Genomic DNA, 15,333 nt, shown 5'->3' with positions numbered 1-15,333 from the left:
GGTCTGCAATCTCGTTGGCCCGAAGGAATGTCGCATACGACGTGCCAGGATGAGGCGGCGGCGGCTCTGTCGGATCGGAGAATGACGCGAGAAAGGCACCTGGATAAGAAGATGATATGCGATAGCTTGAGTAAACGGCGTGGCTTCGTAGTTTCAAGCTGAGAATGCCACCGATGGTAGCAGTCAAGTGAGCGTTCTAGCTGTAGCATCAGGAGGCAACACCAGCCGACAGGAGCCCCAAGGTAAGCAGGTAGCAATGCGGCATCGAGATACGATCGGTGGTGAATGCAAGTGAGCTTTGGGGGTGTTGTATTTCGTCGCATTGCTTGGGGTTGTATCCGTGCCTCCCTCCTAGAACTCGATGGAAGAGCAGAAGCTACTACGTTCCAGTGCACGCACCCGCCAGGTTGAACAACCTATCGGCTGAGGATTCTAGACCTGAAGGTAGGTAGGCACCTAGGTCCGGATGCTTAGCCCTTCATCGAGGATCGTGATGGTCAGCATCGGACTAACTCATCAAGAAGGTCCTTCCTTGGCTGCTCAACTTGCACACGGTGGCCTTGGGCGAAAGTTCCAACCCCACGTCAAAGTCCTATCCTGGACAAGAAATAGGCTTTTGGTTGGTGAATTATCCGTAACTTGAGTGGCCAGCATGCCAGTTCCGATGCAGTGTGGGATGCATCCCGTTAAACGTCTGGAATACTCCGTACAACCAGTTGCGATAGGTGTGTGTGGCCGCACCCCTCCCCTGAACTTGTGGTTAAGCTGCTTTGCCAGAGAGCCAGAGATGAAGGATTTTGGTTTCATTTCAGACGGGCATTGGGGCAGTAACAACTCAATCTGCGCGCTGCATCAGATGATCCTGAATTTTCACTTCAGATGTTCTGTGGCCACTGTCATCTGTCCATACTTGGACAATTTACACGGGAATTCTCAATGGGCCGTAGACGTTTTCTTGAGCATGGACGTTATGAATGACACTGGTAAGGCACACCGGAGCTCTCAAAAGCCAATCAGAACTTGCTGCAATGAGTTCACTCTCGAAGCGAATTGAACCAAAAACCAAGAATGTACAACAATCCCTGGACTCCAGTTAAGCTGACCGGGAAAGGCTCCGATTCTAGTTGTGGTAGAAGGCTTTGGTAGCAGCCAGGTAGGTGTTTGGTCTGGATGTGTGAGCCGATAACTCTTCGCTGAAGGCCACCTCGTAGGCTCGGTCTCATTCTAGCCGATGCTTGACGACAATGCCTGGCGACTGAGAATCCAAAGTGAGCATGCCAATGTCGCCAGCATGGAGCTGCCATCCTGCAGCCGAGCAGCCTGCGGATGAGTCGGTCCCCGTTGAAGATTTGGCATTCATTTCCAGGTTGTGCCCTCGAGCGAATTCTACGCAATTCTCAGTCGGGGCCCCCTTGTTCAGCCCAGAAACAAGTCAACCGGCCGCTACCCGCCAGTTGTTCGCGCATCAAAGGAGGCGCTTGAGTTGGCTAGAGCCGTTGTTCGGTTCGTTGCGCTCCTCTTTTGTCTGGGGAGACTTTGGTCAGCAAAGAATCCCACTGATCTTGTCGAGTCAGAGGAACCTATACTTTGCATACAGCGGACGCAAAGCATATGGCGAATCGAATAGTTCTTGCAAGTTCCTGGGCAGCGTCTCCTGATTCCTGGGCCACGAGGACACAGGCGGCTGCTGGCCTAAACAACGCTCTTGCACCTACTCGTTCTAGTCGGAGCGACACGGCGTGGCTTGCATTGGATGCCTGTGCCAGAGAGATGCTTGTTCGTCGAATCACTTGGCCCGGGGGCCAAGACAACGACAGATTATGGGGGCAACGAAGAACTTGTGATGCTGTACAGTGTACTTCTGGGTGATGCCAATGATTCCCGGCTCTGCTGGCTGAATCGAGTCTGAAGAGATGGAACGGAGACGGACCGTTGTGTTCGTGCCAAGCGACATTGGAGACGGTCTAAACAATGGTAGCATGGCCGATTATTAGTTGATTAGTGGATTCCGAAAGCCAGGGAACCTTCAGGTGCTCTTTGCAAGTCACAACCCTTGGAAACGCCGAGCAAACTTTCAAAGGAAGACTTTCCAAGTGCACATACAAGCCGTTTAGATAAGGCGTGGTATCAATTAGCAATTTTCAGACCTGACGATATGAGTGGACTTTGTAAAGGCCGATGCTGACAACTTGAGTCGTAGACCCAAAGGTTCTCTGTACATTGGCAAGAAACTGAGGAAGTTGAGGTAGCAAACGGTGTGGGAAGCGTAGCAGTGCAACGTCAATACGGTGGGCAAAAATGAGAGTGAGAGGGAACGTCCAGGTCGCTCGACTTCCATTGATGGGGCCGGTCTCTCCAGCCCCATCACGTCGTCCGCTGGCTGCAGCACCCCACCCCTCTAACGCATTTTTGGGAACATGGCCTGCCGCAAGTGCAGTGGATGCCGAGCCTGCAGGGCATGCGGCACATTTGGCATCCAATGCTTGTGGTAGAGGGTTCGAGTGCGCCGGCGGCGATGTCGACGAATAGTGGGTATGGTATGTAGATATGTACTCCGTAGGCCCGAGAAGTCGAAGATAAAGAGGAAATACTCGTAGGGATACCGGACAGCCAGGACAGGCGTGACGAGTTTGGGACTGACTGAAAGCAGCCGATGGAAAGAAAGCGCTGGTACACTGGGTCTGGACTTCTGGGCTTGGATGGCGAGACTGGGTGAATGGTAGACGGGGGACCTGGATCCATCCCATCAACTTGCTCAAGAAAAATTAGCGGCATTGTCGTTGAATTCTGGTTGGCAAGTCATGTATCTACGTACCTAACCAGCCAAGCAGACATCTGAGGTGCTTTTTCTACTGCACTCACGAGTAGAGTACCTTTCAGGTTGCTCGAGTGAACCCCAAATGTGGTGGTTTGTTGCTTGGATAATATGCGTCAAAGTTGTTTCTAGAACTACGGACTTGCCTTACGTACCTTACCATAAGGTACCTAGGATAGAGAGAGAAAGAGACAGAAGGGGAAACACAGACAGAGAAAGAGAGAGGAAGGTACGGGGATACTGTACGGATACCTTACGGACCTACCCACGCTTTCCTGGTGCTTCCTGTCCCTTCCCAAAATGTCAGGTTGAGCTTCCCTGCCTCTACCTGCGGACCTGCCCTGACAGAATCCCAGAATCCCAGGGCAGAGAGACCGACCAACGGGGAGCTTTCCCCATGCATGTCACTTCTCACCCCCATCTCTTGCCTGTCCTTGCCACACCCTGCTGATTATTTTATTTTTATTTATCTTTTTTTCTCAGTCTTTTGGTCGGCTTTTTTACGCTCATCTCACGCCTCTGCTACGGAGTAAGGTACTGCTGCCCACCTTGGCTACTCTGCTCTGCTCCGCTCTGCTCATTCCCACGCGCAGCAGCCACACCACACTTTCTTTCCCTTCTCACACACACACACACCAACCTGCCTTACCTTTCCGTCCCCAGCCTGGCATCATACCCTGACCTCCCGTCTACCTTCACCCTTTTTCTCTCTCTCTCTCTCTCTCTCTCTCTCTCTCTCTGACCGGCGTAGCCTGCTAGCTGGCTGGGCCACCTTAGTATCCGTAGTCCCTCCTCCCCTGCCCGGTACCGTGGGCTGTTGGAGGCACAAGCTCTGCCTTCAAAGGGTTAAGTATATAAATCAACTTTAATTTCCCCTGGAGACCGTTCCCGCTCAATTTTGCTCTTATGGCACGAGACATGCCACTCTCTGGCCTGCACCAGAGCTCTCAGCTACTATTACTACCACCGCCTGAGCAACCTACGCCCATCCTGGCCTTGACTTCTTTCACTTTTCACGTTGAATACCTTTGCTCCTTGTGCCCGGCCAGCTCCTGAGCCAAAATATACAATCCCCATCTTTTACCCTCTCACTAGGGTCTTTCGTCACTCGGTGGTGCGTGCCTCAGTCATATCTGACGCCGCGTCCTTCCCGCCTCATCCTCCTTCCCGTCTCCTCTCTGGTTTACAACAAGCAACCTTTGTCACCCCGAACCCTCAAACCCCGAACCAGCCAGACGACGGGTTTTCCTGCTCTTCTGTCGTATCTCCATCGCCCGGCCGACACCTGTCTGCCTTACCCCGACTTCGCTCTCTGTAAGCCATTGAGTGACTCGGTGCGGTCAAGGTTTGCCCTTTGGCCGGAAACGTGCGACTGCTGGCCCGACACAGGCTGGTCCCACTCGTTTCTCCATCGTGGTGGTGAATCTATCCGAGCGTTCCCTCAGCTGGTCTCTCTTTCACTCTCTCGCTCTCTGCTGCTGCCGCCGCACCTACGATCGCACCGTCTTGGGGTCTGCCCTGGTCGGATCTCGCAGAGAAACCTGGTAGTTGCTACTGCTCCTCAGATCGGAGCCTCGTTCCAAGCTGCAACACGCGCCAACAACCTGCGATTCACTCGGGTTCTCTCGCTGTCGTGTGATTCGGCATCGCACCCTTCCCCATTACCAACCGCTCATACCATTTTAAAAAAGCGCGATCATGTCGTTGAAAACCCTTTGAACCCGCATCGAACCCCGACACCCACCGCCGCCCGGACAGATTTGGGCTTGCAAATCATCTTGCGAGGGAAAAAAGTTGCCGGACCTACCGCCACCACACATCACAGCAGCCCCCCACCATAACCGACCCCAAACACATTCCACAACAAACCCCGCGACAGACGATCTGTCCGAGATGGCTTCCTCTCACAAGGAGCGGACGATGGAGTCACGCACGGGAAGAAGCAAGCAGCGTAAGTGCGCAAACGGGGCAGAGGCAATACCCCTCCCATTCTGAGCCTCTTCCCCCGACCCTGGTGCGCCTGCTCGCTGCGCGGGACCCACTAACACCTTGGTCATCACAGGTTATAACTCCAAAGGCGAACGCTTGGTTGCTGGTGTTGTTCCCCTAACCAAGGACAAGCGCTACGTCCTCCTCATCCAGTCCACCCGCCGGAAGGGCTGGGTGCTGCCCAAGGGCGGCTGGGAGACAGACGAGGAGTGTACCGAAGCGGCGGCGCGTGAAGCCTGGGAAGAAGCAGGCATCACTATCGAGATCGACTATGATTTGGGAGATATCGTCGAGACAAGAGCACCGAAGCACTCAAGCAAAGACTCGGCCAAGGCCCTCTACAGGTTCTACGAGGCTACCGTCACAGCGCAAGAGGAAGCTTGGCCCGAAAGCCACAAGAGGGAACGTCAGTGGATGACATACGCCCAGGCCAAAGATGCGTTGGCAGCTCGACCTGAGCTCCTTGAGGCATTGACAAGATGCACTATGAAGAAGTCATGATACGCACCCGGCGCATCGACGCCCGAGGTTCCTCGGCTTTTGTTTGCTCCTGGCTCCAAGCGCAAACAGGCATCTTCATGGTGCAATATGCTACCAAGGCCACCGCTGTCGTCAAACAAAGATGCGCTTCTGCGACGATCTATGGATCACGAAGAACCTACAAGTGCCAAAGGCTCCTTGACTCCCGATAGAGGACATGATGGCCCCGAAGAGCACACCTGGTAATTCGTCGGCTCCATTCGGTTTACAGACGAAACAACTTTCGTACTAACCCGCCGAGGAAAAGAAAAAAAAAGAAAAGAAAAATAATTGCATTATGAATGGGCGTTGATGGTTTGCTTGCTATAGACGACGAAAATCAAAAGGGGCGGCCCAGGACTGGCATGGGAAGCATCAAAGAGCAGAACTGCAATTGAGATATGGCGAAGCGGGAGGATTTTCATGGCAGCCATGGTTCCTTATGACTAAAGCCAATGCTCTTTGGAACTGTTTGGGACACTTCGCGAGACAAAATGGTTCTTTGATTATAGATAGACCAACGCAATAGTCCGCAGAGAGCAGTATCGTGAGAAAGAGACAACACAACACGGAGCTAGAAGAAAGCTGCAGCCCTTTCAGGGTTCGTGTGACCAGACCTTTTCCAAGACCTGATCCAAACCCTTTGTCTCCTGTCACTGGCGCGACACGAAGCCTTTCTTACCAGCCACAAATATCTACATGCCAGTTCGCGCAGGCATTGGAAGTCGAGACCAGAGAGCCGGACTGGCTGCTTCCCCTCCACAGCACCACCCAAACACCCAAGGTACCTTACCGTCAGGGACCGCGACTGCCCCGCATGCATCTGAGATCATCAGAAATTTTGACAGCAGGGATTGACTCATGCCCCGCCTTTCACGTGCCCTAGCCGCTGACCCCCACCAGCAAACGATCCGTGCTTGCGGTCTCTGCCGGGGCGGTTCAGCTCCAACCGGCTCCTGCTTCAATGTTTGTACCTCCGGATGACGCAAAAACAGGCCCTCCGATGCCACACTCCAGTTAAGGTCAGGCATTACCTTTTAGAACACCGCCACACCCACCAAGCCGTACCAGGGATGGACCCCACGATGATGATGGCTTGATCGATCACACCCAGCGTTCCTGAACCAAAAGAAGCTACCAAAGCACAATTGCCTGCACCGAGAATACTGAGGCAAGCTACAAACGAGTGTTCGAAAACCCCTCTCGATGATGTCCTTGGGCGGCACATTATAATCTACCTATTCGCTTTGCTGCATCGCATTCGCCTCGCACCCTCTATTTGCGCCCAAATCGATGGACTGGGACAGGCCCGAATGCAATAACTACCGCATACCAATGACAACAAGATAACAATGGAAAACCTCAACATCTCCGATGCCCCTCCCCAGGGGCCCCAACCCCGTCCTGGGCGGCCGCGCGCCGCCTCCCCAACAGACCCCTCAGCTCCCGCCTCAGATGTTCACCACTGCGGCGCAGCTGCTGGACATGACCGACAGTATGGGAAATATCACGGCAGCCTCGGCCGCATGAGTGCTGCGGTACTCTTCGCGACACCAAACGCTAACCTTCCGTCAGAGAAGCTCATGGTTGCACTGCGCGACGGGCGCAAACTGATCGGCGTCCTCCGTAGCTGGGACCAATTCGGTATGTAAACGGCAAACGGCAAACACCTCATAAAGCTGTAAAAAAGGCTAATGATGGACCTCTTGTCCTTACCTTCGCTCAGCCAACCTCGTTCTTCAAGACACTGTCGAGCGCGTCTACGCCCACCCGGACCCGGAAGCCAACCCGCCCCGCGCAGGGGGCCTCTTTGCAGACATCAAGCGCGGCATCTTCCTTGTTCGCGGCGAGAACGTGCTCCTCCTGGGCGAGATCGACCTCGACAAGGACGACGACCCACCCGTGGGCTACGAGCCGGGTGACCTTAAGCTGGTTCAAGGCCTGGCGAACGAGAGAAAGGAGAAGGAGAAGACGCGCGACAAGGGGCGGATCAAGAAGCTCAGCACGCTGGGCTTCGAGGGCGAGAACATGGGCGAGATCTTGCTCTGATTCTCCCTGGTTCATGTTCTTATCCCCCTTTCCCCCGCCTTCATGATGAAATTTCTACGCGGGAAACCCCTGACTACCAGGACAACAGCAACTCGGCTTATGGTCTCTTTATTCATTCTCCATATGACTCACGAATGCACGCTGAATAAGAATGGGTTTGGGTTGGGTTCGAGCTGGGAAAGGAAGTCAAACCCCGAGGCCCTAATGTGGTCTATGCGGTTGCCGAGTGATACAACGCATCGGCAGTCCACTTTGTCCTTCCGACGCCGCAGTGGAGGGCTGGTAGGATGCTTGAGCAGAATATTGTGAAATGCTCGTCATCCAGGGTCTGGTCACTACGACCGACGCCAGCAGAATAGAATTTAAAGCGTTTTACAAATTACCTGGCAAATACTTGAAGCTGTGCGTCCTGTTCTACTCGTTCGTCTCACCACGATTCACCAAAGTCGATAGGCAAGTCTATATCTTTGTACGTTACCCCCCTTGACTCACAGGTACATGCTCTTATCTACAACCCAGGAACGAAGCCCTCAACCACAACGTCCCACTCGCTAGGGAAGTGAGGTCCCTCCTCGCCATCCCACCCCCCAGCCATCATGGCCACGGCCAGCAACAAGCTGCTCGAGCTCGGGAAGTACGGTGTCGGCACCCTCGTCCCGCCGACGGGATACCCCGCGTCGTCGAACTGGAAGGTGGGGTGGAGGAGATAGTCGACGGCGCGATTCGCGTCGCCCAGGCGGAGGCTGTTCATGGCGAGCATGGGGAAATCCCAGCCAAAGGACTCGTCGAGGTCCCACAGCGCCCAGATCCGGGCGGCGGTCTCCTCGAGAACCGTGCGGTTCAGCAGTGAGCCCGAGGCCGGCGGCGGGAGAAGGCCGAATATGCCCGCCATGGCTGGGTGGTCTTGCACCGTCGTCGTGTTGGCTGTCCACATGTCGGGGATGCCTTGGTAGACGGGGTACGTGCCGTCGATGATGGGTAGGGGCGCGAGGTTGTCTCTGACGGTGGTCCAGGCTTCCGGGACGGAGGCATTCTGGCGGGATTTCCAAGAGATGGCGACGCCGAGGCCAAAACGCCAGTACGCGAGCTCAAAAGTCGGATTGACGGTGGCGTTGGGGTTCGTGTTCTCCGAGACGGGGTACATGGGCGGGCCGAGGTCGTAGAGGCCCGTCGTCTCGTTGAGGAAGGCGTACGAGGCCATAAAGTCCGCCGTTGCCGTGAGGACGGCGTCCCATTCGGCGAGGGTTTGTGGCGTGGGCGCGTGGCGGTAGGCGAGCTCGGCAAAGTACATCGGCTGCGGCTGCTGCCAGATGAGGAGGGTGTTGATCTCGCCGGGGGCGTCGATGGCGGAGGGGTCCGTCATCTTGCCCCAGCGGGCGCCGGCGTAGCCTTGCGTCGAGGCCCGAGCGAGGGAGGAGGGGAGGAGGTGGGTGTAGGTTCGTGGGAGGGAGCGGGCGAGGAGGGCGTGGTTGTTCCAGCGGGCGAATTGGAGGGTGTGCCAGAGGATCATTTCCATCTTGGAGTGTATGTGTGAGCTAGACGTGGTCATGTATCGAGGAGTTTGGAGGATGTGACTTACATGGAACTTGCCAAACCAACCATTGTTTACAAGACCGGATTCTATGTTTTTGTTAGCACTCTTCTCGGGCGAGAGAAAAGTTAATAGGGGGTGGTTGGATTGCTAACTCACCTTGTGGAGGATAGTCTGACGCCGAGTTCACCGCCACGAGATACTGAGACTTGATTATTCTGCGCTGGAGCTCGGTCGCATTGGCATCTCGGGTCCCCGTCAGGTCGACAAAGGCCCCGTTGTTCCAATACGACGGCCACCATTCTCGCGAAGCCGCCACGACGTCGTCAAATTCGGCGGGGGACCCGGGTGCAGCAGAAGGCGCAAAGTTGGCCGTGAATCGCAGCATGTCCGTTCCACTGGTCGAAAGGACGTATCGATGGCTCCCGTCAGTCGGTGTCTTGATAGCACCGCTACCACCGGCGGCGACATCCCACTTGAGTGACAGATCATACTGCGTCGTGGTTAGATCATGATGGATCGTGGCCTTGTTGGTTTCTCCTCCATCAGGGGTCGATAGGGACGTCTCGTGAAGATCCGTCTGGTTGAAGACACCCACAAACGGTGCTCCAAACTTGTCGTTTGTCGGGTAGGGAAAGTCGAAGAAGACGGATAAGATGCCGGAGGCAAGGAGTGCCGATTCGACGGACACGGCGACGCTGTCCGAGGATGGGTCGGCCCAGGTTTCGACTTTGACGGTGTGGTTTTTGTACGTGAAGCTGGACCGGATGACACCCGTCCACATGTCGAGGGTCTGTTCCTTGTTGCTGAGGGTGTCCTCCGTCACTGCCGTATTGCCGCCGTCGGAAAAGGAGAAGCCGATGGTGCCTAGATTTATGCGGTGCGGGTTCTCGCGGAGCCAGTCTGCGATGTCGTTGTTTGAGGGGTTGGCCATGTTGTACTGTACAAGTCGGCCGTGTGTCCACCACTCTGTGCCGTGGTAGTCTATCGTGAAGAGAGTCAGTACATGCTTTGTGGACTTAATACTTTTGACGCCTCTCGGCCATTCCGTCTCACCTTCGATTTGAGTCTGACCAGGCGTTTTGGGCAGGCTAAAGTTGTGCCATCCCCATGTCGACATCGTCGCAAAGGGACTGAAGGTCTGGAGACCCGTGATGTCAGCCCCAAAGGCGAAGTTGCCGTTGCCCACCTGTAGCGGCGTCTCAAGGGAGCTGGCATTACGGCGAGGGTTGAAGGCTTGGACGACCTGTTGCCTGTCGATACTGGCCTCGATGAGGCTGCAGAGCAGCGGAAGGAGATGCACGACACGCATGACTGTCATCTTTCAATTAAGAAATATTAAGACTGCATATGGCAAGCCAGATCGAAGCCATATATATGGAGTGTTAAACCCGGACATCAAGTTACGCGGGGAAACCGGGCTGCTCTTTTATTTCATCCCCAAGAGATCTGCGATCCGGCCATGACGACGCTTGAAGCCGGGTCCTCCCCCCTTGTGGTCATGCGTGAAGTTTGTGTCCATGGTTCATATGCGTCAAGTACTCACCTTTCGGTGTGGTTTGCACCGAAGGCACCAATGCCATGCTATGGGTAGGCCCTGGGGAACGATGAGGGGAAAGAGATGAACTACAAATGCGGGGATGACATGGTCTCCACTTTGGAATTGAGGCTATTCAAAACCCAGGCCGGCAGAAGTCCTCGTGGAGGATTGAGTTTGCCTGCGGAGAAAACGACAGGGATGCATAGATTTGAGTGATGCGACTATACTAGACCAAATTTCAAGTTTGCAGAATCACGGCCTCGGGGACTGTGAACGGCAATCGGCTTACCCCGTAGCTAATGTACTGTGCATAGAACGCCGTAATTCTGGGTCCCGGCTCCGGGAATTAGGAGACCCGCTCGATGTCATCCGGCTGTCCGTCATTGGGAGCCGGGAAAGGCCCCGACCGCCTGGAGCCACTTCAGCCACATCAAGCAGGGATTGACTGTGGCGTTTGTACCCACCAACCGGCTCCTGCAGCCCAGCAACCGCACCGATTGGGCAAGCGCATAAACACCACTCATCCCTTTGATGCAGTAGGGGGGACCCTTTCACAGGCACCTTACCTCATGTCACCCTAAACAGCCAACACAGCGCGCCGTGGATCCAACAACATCTTGATTTGACATTTCACCTCCAGACATACCTCTACCGGTCGCGCAAACAGGATACGAGCATCGAGTCGACATCTTTGGACGTCATATGACTATCTGGTATGTTACAACATCAATGACATCTCTCTGCGACTGCTCTTTGGATTTCAATTGTTCCATTACCCCGCTAACCACTGGAATGAGCAGCCTTCGACGATAACATAACACATCGAACCTCCTTCCGCGCGCATTTCGATAATAGACGTCGCCCACCATGGACAGGGTCGCGGGCCTCACAGTGTCAGTACCATACCCAACACCGCCTCTATGATGTCCCTTTTGCAATACCTCAGTGTGAGGACGGGCTTGCTGGCGGCGGGAATACCACCGCTGCCGCCCCCGGTACCGCCAGCCGTACCCGATCCCCCTCCACGAAGCTATGGCGGTAGTCTCGTCAATCGAGACGTGACCGTCATCCAGACTCCTGAACCGCAGATCCCCGAACCAGTATTGACAGCTGCTGACGATGACTACGAGGACGGCAGTAACCAGAAGGCGGCTAGGAACCAATTTCGGGCGCGTACTGTCAAGGGAGCCAACAACGGCGTTGCATTGCGACAGTATGCCGAGGCCACACTCGGAGGCGGCAGCCTGCGCAAGGTTGTGAAGTTGCCTGAAGGCGAAGACGAGAATGAGTGGTTGGCAGTCAATAGTGAGTATTATACGGGGGAATTTGGGAGGTGGTGCAAAGAAAACAGCACGACTGACACGCCTCCAATACAGTGGTCGACTTTTACAACCAGATCAACCTCCTCTACGGCGCTATTACCGAATTCTGCTCGCCCCAATCATGCCCCGAGATGAAGGCAACCGACGAGTTCGAGTACCTGTGGCAGGACAGTGAGAACTACAAGAGGCCGACTAAGATGGCCGCACCGGACTACATTGAGCACTTGATGGCCTGGGTTCAGCGTCACATTGACGACGAGCAGATCCTGCCGAGCAGAATCGGTGTGTACTGCTTTGACACGCTTAATAGGAGATGGTTTCTAACATGAATTATTAGGTGTTGCCTTCCCCAAATCATTTCCCTCAACGGTGCGGCAGATCTTTAAGCGCATGTATCGCGTTTATGCCCACGTCTACTGCCACCACTACGCAGTTATCCGAGAGCTTGGACTGGAGCCCCACCTCAACACGAGTTTCAAGCAGTACGTTCTGTTCGTCGACGAGCACAAATTGGCTAGTGGCAAGGACTTTTATGGTCCTCTGAACGATCTCGCGGAGAAGATGATTGAGAGCGACTGAGACAGGCCAGACGAGCCTTTCGAGAGTATGAATGCATGCATTGTCTAGGCGTTGGGGAAACACGGATGACACGCCGGTTGGCAAGGTAATAAGGAAGGTCTGATGATTGGCGTGTGGGGCTTTGACACTGCTGAGCCTGTGGACATAAGGCATTGAAGCGGTTATTGTGATATCACTGTAGACTACAAACTGGGTAACGGGTAGTACGGCCTTGGGTTAAGAATTCGAGAATTGCGAATGACCAAATCGCTGTGCATTCTCTAGTATCTTGAGTACATTGCATGGAGTTCCATCAATTATGAGACCCAAAGTACCTAGGTAACTAACTTTGTCCCATTGCATCAGAATACCTAGGTTGGCTTAAAAGAGTGGAGCTTGGGCCTGCCTCTCTGTGCAGTAACAACGAGCACCTCCGATTTCCACCGACCCGAGCCCTCGACCCGCTTACCTAAGTTGATGCCTTACCACTCAGCCAGCACCCAGCCACAATGTCCCAAGGCATCAACATCCTAGATTGCCGAAGTTCAAACCTCAACCTCGAAAACCGACCCAAGCTACCACCACTGCGTCTCGTTCGAATCCAGCCATCCCTTCCTCCCGCCCGTCTCCCATCTTCAATTGAACTACTCTACCCCCCACAACCGGAACCTCTCTTTCGCCCAACATGTTCTCGAGACAGGCTGTTCGCACCCTCCGAGCGGCGGCTCCCGCCTCGCGCCTCGTCGCCCGCGCCCCGGCCGTCCGCACCTACGCCGCTGCCGCCGCGACCGAGGCCGTCAAGCCCCCCGTCGCCGTCTTTGGCCTCGACGGCACCTACGCCACTGCCCTGGTACGCACCTGTTCCTCTCGTTACACTGGTTATTCCCTGGACGGAGGGTTGTTCAATTGGATCAATTGGTTGGGGGAGGAAGTTGTTGATTGAGAGGATTGATGGGGAATGAGGGAGCTTTCCGGAAGGAATTTGAGGCATTGAGGGAAAAACACAACCGGAACGGGAAAACCACTCAAAGACCTCTCACAGACGGCTAACTTTGCCCGGTCACAGTACACCGCCGCCTCCAAGACCTCTTCCCTGGACCCCACGGCCAAGGCCCTGGCCACCCTCGACGCCATCTTCGCCAAGGACCCCAAGCTGTCCACCATCCTCGCCGCGCCCACCCTGACCCCCGAGGACAAGGCCGCCATCGTCGCCGAGCTCACCAAGCAGGCCGGCGCCGGCTCCCAGGAGACCGTCAAGAACTTCCTCGCCGCTCTCGCCGAGAACAACCGCCTCGGCCTCCTCCCCGGCATCACCCAGAAGTTCGCCGAGATCATGAGCGCCGCCCGCGGCGAGGTTGAGCTCACCGTCACCAGCGCCACTGTAGGTTTCCTTTCCCTCATTTGAGGCTTGAATGGGGGACATGTGCGGTTCGCCTTTGAGGAGTTTGAAGACGGACTCGAAATCCCCAAACAATTGTGGTATCTTTGAAAGTTGCTACTTGCAACGAGGGAATTTCGCACATGCGTCCAGGGACGTCATTGAAAACAGGCCACTAACACACATTCTCAGCAACTCGACAACAAGACCCTCAACCGCCTCGAGAGCTCCATCGCCAAGTCCTCCTACGTCGGCCAGGGTAAGAAGCTCAAGGTCACCAACAATGTACGTTTCATCGCCTTCCCTCCAATCTCCAAGCTGTTCTTCCGAGACCACCTCGGTTCAGATGCTGCGGCTTCAGAGATCTGGTTTACGAAGAAAGCCCCCTCTCTAACTGACAGCTCTTCTTTCTAGGTCAACCCCGATATCGTCGGAGGCCTCATTGTCGAGATTGGCGACCGGACCATCGACCTCAGCGTCTCTGGCAAGATTGCCAAGCTCAACAAGCTTCTCACTGACACTTTGTAAAAACACACGCAAAAACTTTTCATCATACTAGCATGAAGAAATTCTAATCCTCCTTCTCCCCACACCGAACCAAACCTCCCCCCCTTATTTTCTCTTTGTGTGCGTGTGTGTCTATCTTGTAAACTTGACTAGGCGGGGGTTCAGTGGAAAGGAGGAGGAGGAGGAGGGAGAGAACTGTCCGGCTCTTTCCACGTGTAACGACAAAAACTTGCGTGAGACGAAAAAAGCTGGATTGGAAGCTCGGAAAGAGATGATGTTGGATGGCCACTTTTCCCCTTTCCCCCCCCGGGCGAGAGGGCAATTGAGGGGAACGCGAATGAGACGAAAGCTGTGCATAGTTCTGTCTACAATAGAAGCATTCACGGAACCCCTCTTCTACCATGTACACACACGCTACTCTTCGCAATAGGCCCACCTCTGTCTCTGTTCGTCTGTCTGTCTCTCCATGTCTTGAGAACCGAAAAAAAAAGCGACCGATGCATCACCAGCTGTCGGTGTTCGCTCTTCCCTCCCAAAGAGGCAACGCCTACATGTTTAACGTTGATCCTCGCCTTCTGAGACTAATCCAACCACAGTTGACATCTGTTAACCTTATATAACATCTAACGCGGACATTGATGTTGCTTGTTATACTCATCCATAGGATGGTCCATTCTGAAACGAGTTGTGATAGGTAGTGAGCGATAAAAAATCTGGCACCCTCTCATCAGCCTTAGAGAGGATCAAAACTTGCATGTAATCTCTGCCTTCTGAATGTAAACAACATGATTCTAAACACGATCCATGCATAACCCCCCTCCAGAAATATTAACTTTGTATAGTTGCAGTGTCGGTAGAAGCTTCACTCTCTCGATGCCTTTCGTGGCTACATGAGAATCCTCACAAAAGTGAGCCTCACTGAACAAAACCAAAAGTCCTTCCTTGGCTGGCCGCGTTTGACTCTGCATCACAGCGAGGTCATACGACCTTGTGCCACCTCGCTCACCCTAGCAAGCCACATTTTATCTGTTTCCTTTCCAATGGAGCTTCGCCTGGAAATGGCTGACAGCTTGATTTGGCGGGAGATATGTGCGGCATGCTTGAAGCTTACGTGTGTGTGTGTGT

The 15,333-nt window shown here is 54.4% G+C and overlaps 5 protein-coding genes across 5 annotated transcripts; 4 read left to right on the top strand and 1 right to left on the bottom strand.

Moving 5' to 3' along the window:
* Nucleotides 1-4,708: 4,708 nt before the first annotated feature.
* N0V96_006767 (uncharacterized protein) lies at nt 4,709-5,305 on the top strand (the record flags this gene model as incomplete). Its single annotated transcript, XM_053196326.1, has 2 exons — nt 4,709-4,766; nt 4,878-5,305. 2 exons carry the CDS (start codon nt 4,709-4,711, stop codon nt 5,303-5,305), a joined length of 486 nt encoding a protein of 161 aa, XP_053046189.1.
* Nucleotides 5,306-6,675: 1,370 nt separating this feature from the next.
* Nucleotides 6,676-7,372, top strand: N0V96_006766 (uncharacterized protein; the record flags this gene model as incomplete). Its single annotated transcript, XM_065757816.1, has 2 exons — nt 6,676-6,967; nt 7,050-7,372. The coding sequence occupies 2 exons, from the start codon at nt 6,676-6,678 to the stop codon at nt 7,370-7,372; spliced, it is 615 nt and encodes a 204-aa protein (XP_065613733.1).
* A 508-nt stretch (nt 7,373-7,880) lies between these two features.
* Nucleotides 7,881-10,215, bottom strand: N0V96_006765 (uncharacterized protein; the record flags this gene model as incomplete). Its single annotated transcript, XM_053196324.2, has 4 exons — nt 7,881-8,888; nt 8,952-8,992; nt 9,063-9,887; nt 9,960-10,215. 4 exons carry the CDS (start codon nt 10,213-10,215, stop codon nt 7,881-7,883), a joined length of 2,130 nt encoding a protein of 709 aa, XP_053046187.2.
* A 1,148-nt stretch (nt 10,216-11,363) lies between these two features.
* On the top strand, nt 11,364-12,344 carry MOB1 (Mitotic exit network component; the record flags this gene model as incomplete). The annotated part of the gene is made up of 3 exons (XM_053196323.2): nt 11,364-11,748; nt 11,820-12,047; nt 12,103-12,344. 3 exons carry the CDS (start codon nt 11,364-11,366, stop codon nt 12,342-12,344), a joined length of 855 nt encoding a protein of 284 aa, XP_053046186.2.
* A 664-nt stretch (nt 12,345-13,008) lies between these two features.
* On the top strand, nt 13,009-14,229 carry ATP5 (ATP synthase F0 subcomplex subunit OSCP atp5; the record flags this gene model as incomplete). Its single annotated transcript, XM_053196322.1, has 4 exons — nt 13,009-13,173; nt 13,390-13,704; nt 13,894-13,986; nt 14,116-14,229. The coding sequence occupies 4 exons, from the start codon at nt 13,009-13,011 to the stop codon at nt 14,227-14,229; spliced, it is 687 nt and encodes a 228-aa protein (XP_053046185.1).
* Nucleotides 14,230-15,333: the final 1,104 nt, after the last annotated feature.

Source organism: Colletotrichum fioriniae (genome assembly GCF_027942845.1).
Source record: "Colletotrichum fioriniae strain IMI 355084 chromosome Unknown scaffold_7, whole genome shotgun sequence".
Taxonomy (NCBI): Eukaryota; Fungi; Ascomycota; class Sordariomycetes; order Glomerellales; family Glomerellaceae; genus Colletotrichum; species Colletotrichum fioriniae.
This window is presented reverse-complemented; position numbering and strand designations above follow the sequence as displayed.